The sequence below is a fragment of the Diorhabda sublineata genome, chromosome 1 (genome assembly GCF_026230105.1).
Source record: "Diorhabda sublineata isolate icDioSubl1.1 chromosome 1, icDioSubl1.1, whole genome shotgun sequence".
Classification (NCBI taxonomy): Eukaryota; Metazoa; Arthropoda; class Insecta; order Coleoptera; family Chrysomelidae; genus Diorhabda; species Diorhabda sublineata.
Genome location: NC_079474.1, coordinates 27,807,761 through 27,814,101, shown reverse-complemented (window position 1 = coordinate 27,814,101; position 6,341 = coordinate 27,807,761). Strand labels below are relative to the sequence as shown.

Sequence of the window (6,341 nt, the reverse complement as noted above, 5' to 3'; positions counted from 1 at the left end):
TATAAAATGTGGTTTTTGCACTGCGCGTCATAATTCCGATGCAAAACAAGTTTTCCGTACCCTTGGACGCGAGCTGCTTAAATCTGCAACAGACGAATTTTATACTATGCATTGAAGCATGGAAAAATTATCTAACCTTCCCTACTTCCATGCTTTTACTTCAAGTTTTAAGGTTCAAAAATAAAGAGTGTGTTAATAGAAAATTGTTAATCCTCTTATGCCCACTTGCACCGTAATCTCTAATCCACTGTTTAAAATAACAGAATGTTGAAATTCAAACAGCGGTTTAAATCATAATCGCTTGCACCGTATTTTATACAAGCAGTTTTTTCGTGTTTATTTTTTCTATTTTAAGAGTTTCTTGTGCAATACCATGGCAGAAGTAGCTCTACTAACATAAAAGGAGTAATCAAAAACCCAAATATGTAGGCAGCAGGAAATTATTAGAAATTGGATAAATGGAAACCAACTGAGATTAACTATTTTTTATTTATGATATTTTGTTCTATTTTTTTCTGCATAAACTCAGAATAAGCCTCCCTAATACATGTGTTTGACTCGAGACTATCCTTAATTTGTTCCAAAATGTTCATAATAAGTGAAATCTATATTTGTGTAATGGTCCGCTCTATCATACTTTTACAGCTTTTACTTTTACAGTAAATCAAAAAAATGTCTTGTTAATAATGGAAGCAGAGACAATAATATTGTAAAATACCTAAATTGATAATTATTGTTTCTGCTGTGTTATTCAATACAAAATTACATACATTATAGGTTAGAAACTGTTTAACTAAAGATTAAATCAGTTTAATTCCCCGATTTCGGTGGTTTACTTTAATGATAATTTAAACTTACTGAATATACTGTTGACACCACCACTAAATTGTTAACAGTTTACCTTCAATCTCTGAAGACGATAACTTGGTTATAGAAACGCGCGTCAGACAGTGTAATAGTGAGTGTTGGTGTAGTGGTGGTGTGAACAGTGTGTTCAGTATGAATATCGCCATATTATAATTTAAACCTTTGTTAACCTTATGATGCAAGTGTCCATCAAGAACACCATGTCTTTGTTATGATTTTCAAAATGGGTATTTATTACACCAAGGGGGTTGAATAGAAAGGTAGATAGAAATAGTCTAGTTTAATTTAATATAAAAAATTTATATAGAAAATGTTTGCTGAGAAATATTTAAGCACAATCATCTATGGGCTCATTAGTTTCTGAGATACGAGCCAATGAATATTGTTTCTTAATAAAAACCTTTTTGTGTTTGAAATATTTTTAAACAATATAGTTCGTCATCGTCAAATAATGTTGCGAATTTTTGTATAACTGCTTTCAAATTGTTACATTTTTGCCAAGCAAAATTGAAAACCAAATGAAAAAATTTTCAGAAAAAAATTATTTGAATTTATAACGGAAATAAAGTAACAATAATTATGGGATTTCTACGAGTTCCTACTAGCTAGACAACATATATATTACTCCGCCTGTTGTTAAGCCACGTTCTTCTACCAAATCATAATGGTACCCACAAAACATGCCCCTTAGGGTATGTTCTGTGATAGTACCTATAGCGTTCAAAACATTTTGTGTTCAATAGATAAATTTCAGCGTTGTATTACCAATTTTCAACCGAAAGTGCGAAAATATTATTGACAATTATAATTTCATAATTAAATTTATAACACCGTAAATGATTTATAATTGGTGTATGCAATAAACCAATGTAAATACGTATAAATTTACAAATGTCATATCTTAGAACATAAAGTAACTACTCAATGTTATAAGCCTCATATGATCTAAGGAAAAGGAAACTGTAATTAGACAATTTGACAATTATTTTGACTTTGACGTTAGGAAGAAGGGAAGTGAAAGTGTGATATTTCTGTTGGAATTTAATCGTAATTTGATAATTTTTTATTTTATCCAAGTTGATTGTGTCAACTTAATTTATAAAAATGCAGCCTTTTGCGTATATATTTAAAGAAGCTCTTCCAGTTTATTTAACTAATTTACCTATTCCAGATTCGTTAGGAGGATGGTTTAGGTTAGGATGTAAGTGAAATTCTCCATTTAATCGTCAAGGTTATTAATTTTATTCTTTCTACTCTATACAAAGTTCACTAAGTTTGTACACAAATCTCTAGTAGGTGTATAATTTAATATATTTTATTTGCCATTCAGATATTGTTACCTACGACTTAAAAATCCGACAGTACTAAGATTTTAATAATAATATTATATCTTTTATTATTTCATTGAACGCAAATAACAGCATAAATTTATTAAATAACTAATAATTAGTTGATTTATTACATAAGCCTTTTCATAATATGCAAATATTGAACAAGTAGGTAAATTTATCTTCTAAAAATAACTGCTTATTATTTATAGCCATTATTTCAATAATCTAATAATCGAAATTGACTCCACTCAATTGTATAAACGTATTTAAATGTTAATTTAAACAATACCATAAAGAGAACCTAGTTGAAATTGATATAATTTTGAAATATATTCTGAAACCCGTCTAAATTGAATAACAGGTAACAAATGTTATCTTAATACTTTTTCAATTCTTATAGTTAAAGACTTTTTGGCTCTCGTCCCTCCTACAGCTGCAGTTGCTGGTCTTACTTATATGTCATATTTAGCATTCTGTCCTAAAGGCAGATGTGGTGCTGGCTCTTGTGATCAAAAAGGAAATTTGGTAAATCCTTCTATTCTAAAAAAGAGTGATAAAGTTGTAGATTCTGTAGATGTAGAAGATATTGCTGAAAAGGCAGTATTCTGTAGATGCTGGAGAAGTAAAAATGTAAGTATTTAAACATTTCAGTTATTATAGTATGTTTGGGTCCTGGGTTGATCACTACAGTCTTCAGATCATACACTACTTTTGGGGGTATCTAAACAGTAAGGTGTGTACAAATCCATAAACAATCAATGGTTTGTCAAATTACATATTTGAACCAATATATAACTTGTCTTTAGATGCTGGATCCCAAGAAACCCTGTACTATTAAAGAGTATAAGTTATGTTTGTAGAGATGTAAAAAATGGACACATTTTTTTAAACTGAATTTTTTCTGTCTAATATCTCTGGGGTATTTCAAATGTCTTTTTTAATTTGCCAGTTTCTCAGATTTTTGTTACTTTATCCTTTATATTTGCTCATGTCACATTCAGTGGGGTTAATAAGTAATACTCAAACTAAAAGTTCTACTACAACTACATATGTATTTCAGAGGCTGATTTGAAGATATACCTCCCCTGGGATATCTATAATTTACACCTTTCCCCCATGACGACTGTGTAGATTTACTTGGCACCGTGGCAGGTCGATTGCAGTAAGATGGCCTCTCAAAGCTTGTAGTAATGAAACTAAAATCAAATGGGTTGAGTTCTTATCATCAAACTTATGCTTCTTATAGTTACTGATATTATTTTTACCATAAAATATGATGTCACTACATTAATCAATTAGCAAATGAATAGAAAAACTTAGGTAGGATTAATAATCAAGATTGGGGTCATTTTAAATTTATTATTTTGTAATTTGCTTATATTCAAAAAAACTATTTGATAACACAATTTGATTATTAATAATGAAAATGCTACTTGTTGGAGTAATTTTTTTACATTTTATCAAAATTTGCCACCCTAGGCTATAGCCCAGTGATGGCATACCTTTTTTAGAAGTGGGTAAAATTTTGATCATTATTTGTTTAGTTCCCGCACTAAGTAATTGATTGAAGAAGGAATAAAGAAAATCACATACAATATATATTTCATATAAAAATTTGTTGCTGTTTATTTTCAGACAACTTTTGAATATTTGGTTCATATTTTAAGATCATTAATTTATCCTATTTTGCAGGTAATTCAGTCTATTTCTGTTTGAAGATCTCATAAAGTTCATTGACAAAAACAAATTTTCACCCAAATATGTGGACCCAAACATCATTAAACGAGTCTCTTGAAAGTTTCTTCATTGATACAAAATTATTTGGTAATGAATCCCATATGTTTAATATAATATTTTCAATTTTTACTGTGGGATCAATATTATCTACACTACTTTCAGACATTTTTCCTTTTACTTTCAAAATCAAGTCTTCAAATTTTGTTTTCCACACTATGATGTTTCAAAGTTCAACTAATTCCATCTTTAAATTATAGATACCTAGCTACATACTTTAGGTTAATTCCATTGTTTTAATTCATTTTGTGTGGATATAAAATAAAGTCAAATATATTTTCCAACGTTTTATATTCATGGATTTTCTCCTCAAATGCTTGTTTTATTTCCTGAATAATGATTAAATGATTTTTTATTGTATTGTGTTTTGGAAATGTTTTTGTAATTTACACTCATTTCCAAATCTTTGGTAAAGATTAAAGTTTAGTCATAAATATTTTAATCTTTTCATACATCATAAAAACGATTAGTCCATGTCTTTGAAATGTTTTATTCAGTTCATTAAAATGCTGAGTAATGTCGTATAAAATCATTAAATTAAATATTAACAAATGTATATGGGAAAATTCATCAGAACTATTGTCTTTTTCAATCAAAAAGGCTTAATATCTTCTATAATGTTACAAACCTATGACCTAGGGGACATAGTTTTGCTATCACTGCTAAAGCCCTGATGTATTTTTAAAATTATTTTATTAATTATGTTACATTAACTTATTATTCAAGAACATATACCAAATATAATATTTAGTTTTACATTCACTACAAAAGATAAGATGCAAAAGCGTCAATGATATATGTTATTACATATATATAATCTGAAACTTTCATAACTATACAAACAACAGATATTTAATAATTATTTTTACAAATCTTGATGTAATGTGGGTAGCCTGTTCAAATATTTATATTTCTTCAACGTTCACTCTTATCTAAAATTGACTTTATTTTGGGTATTGCACTTATTTCTTTGTTCTTTATTCTGTTTTTCCTAGAACTCCTATGACTGCCCTTGGATGTGTTATTTGTGAGTTTGTATTTGGCTCTTCTAGTATCCAGGTTTTTTGAGTACTGTCATTTTAGTTTTTCTTGAAATTTCCATCTTGTTTTTCACAATTTTACTAATAGTCCAGTCAACAAGTACTTTTTAGTTGAAAACTTTTTCACAGGCTCCTAAAAATATGGTTGAGATGTCATTAGATTTGTAATCGCATGTAGAAAGCTTTTGAAAAAATTGAAAATGCGCCCAAAAAATTACAAAAGTTATAAACAAAGAACTTTTATACAACAAAAAAAGCAACCATATATAAGATATGATGCATTAAAACATAAATAACCAATTAAGACTGATAGAGTACAGAACGTGGTTGTGCTTTTCATTGTATAAAAAAAGAAAAAAATAATTATTGCCCCAAAATTTTTTAAAAGCGTCAATTGTTTCATTTGTATTTTCATACTCATTATTTTATATTACTTTGTATTTGTAGTATATTTTCCTGTAATAATCTTTTGTTATTGACTTTTATTTTCAAGTTATTGGCAACAGTTCTTATTGAAATAGATTAGAAACGACCATAGTTAATAAATGATGATCATTAACTTGACCTCCTATGCATATTTAATCAGCTGAGTTTTCTTTATAGTAATATTCGTTCATTTGACTCAAATTTTTATCATTTATTCTTCCTATATCAAAATAGATATTTCTGTTTTCTATCTTTAATCTCAACTTTTGCAACTATCCAAATAATCATTTCACTCTTTACTTAAACAAACAATAAAATAATCCAGACTTTCTTGCCTTAAATCTTATCATTAATATAATGTATCTGAATAATGATTTCATTCTGGTTCTAGTGGCCTTACTGTGATGGCAGCCACAATGGCCACAACAAACGAGAAGGAGACAACGTTGGACCTTTGATCATAAGCAAGAAATGAAATACATAGTAGTTATGCAAAGCAGTTCATTTGTGTAGTGGAAAATGTCTTTAAGTATGTAATTTTATGAATAAGTCTAATTTTGTTTAATATTATGAATTGAAACTATTAAATTTTGTCTTCTTTATTCAAAATACATGTAATAATGTTTTTCTTAAATACAACAAAAAAACAACTAGATTGCTTATATTTACATACACAATTCCCCCAATTACATAATCTTTATTCTTACTTACATGTATCCTGTTTAACATACCTCCCTAATATTGAAAATACGAATCTGAAAAACAGCTCCAGATTTTACTGGAGAAATTTTTTTAAAACTACCCAACAAAGCAATAGTTGAACTAACTTACCTAATAAATTCTGCCTTCAAATTGCGGAATACATCAAACTGATCTCATTACT

The 6,341-nt window shown here is 28.3% G+C and overlaps 1 protein-coding gene across 1 annotated transcript; it reads left to right on the top strand.

The window, feature by feature from the left end:
- The first annotated feature begins 1,841 nt into the window (after positions 1–1,841).
- LOC130448238 (CDGSH iron-sulfur domain-containing protein 2 homolog) lies at positions 1,842–6,140 on the top strand. Its single transcript, XM_056785521.1, has 3 exons — positions 1,842–2,068; positions 2,599–2,828; positions 5,850–6,140. Exons 1-3 carry the CDS (start codon positions 1,972–1,974, stop codon positions 5,931–5,933), a joined length of 411 nt encoding a protein of 136 aa, XP_056641499.1. The 5' UTR covers positions 1,842–1,971; the 3' UTR covers positions 5,934–6,140.
- Positions 6,141–6,341: the final 201 nt, after the last annotated feature.

Bases quoted from the DNA above. Each gene is read 5' to 3' on its own strand.
- LOC130448238 (XM_056785521.1), top strand. From the start codon at position 1,972: ATGCAGCCTTTTGCGTATATATTTAAAGAAGCTCTTCCAGTTTATTTA. The intron at 2,069-2,598 runs GTAAGTGAAATT...CAATTCTTATAG, and splicing joins AGGATGGTTTAGGTTAGGAT to TTAAAGACTTTTTGGCTCTC. The intron at 2,829-5,849 runs GTAAGTATTTAA...TTCTGGTTCTAG, and splicing joins GATGCTGGAGAAGTAAAAAT to TGGCCTTACTGTGATGGCAG.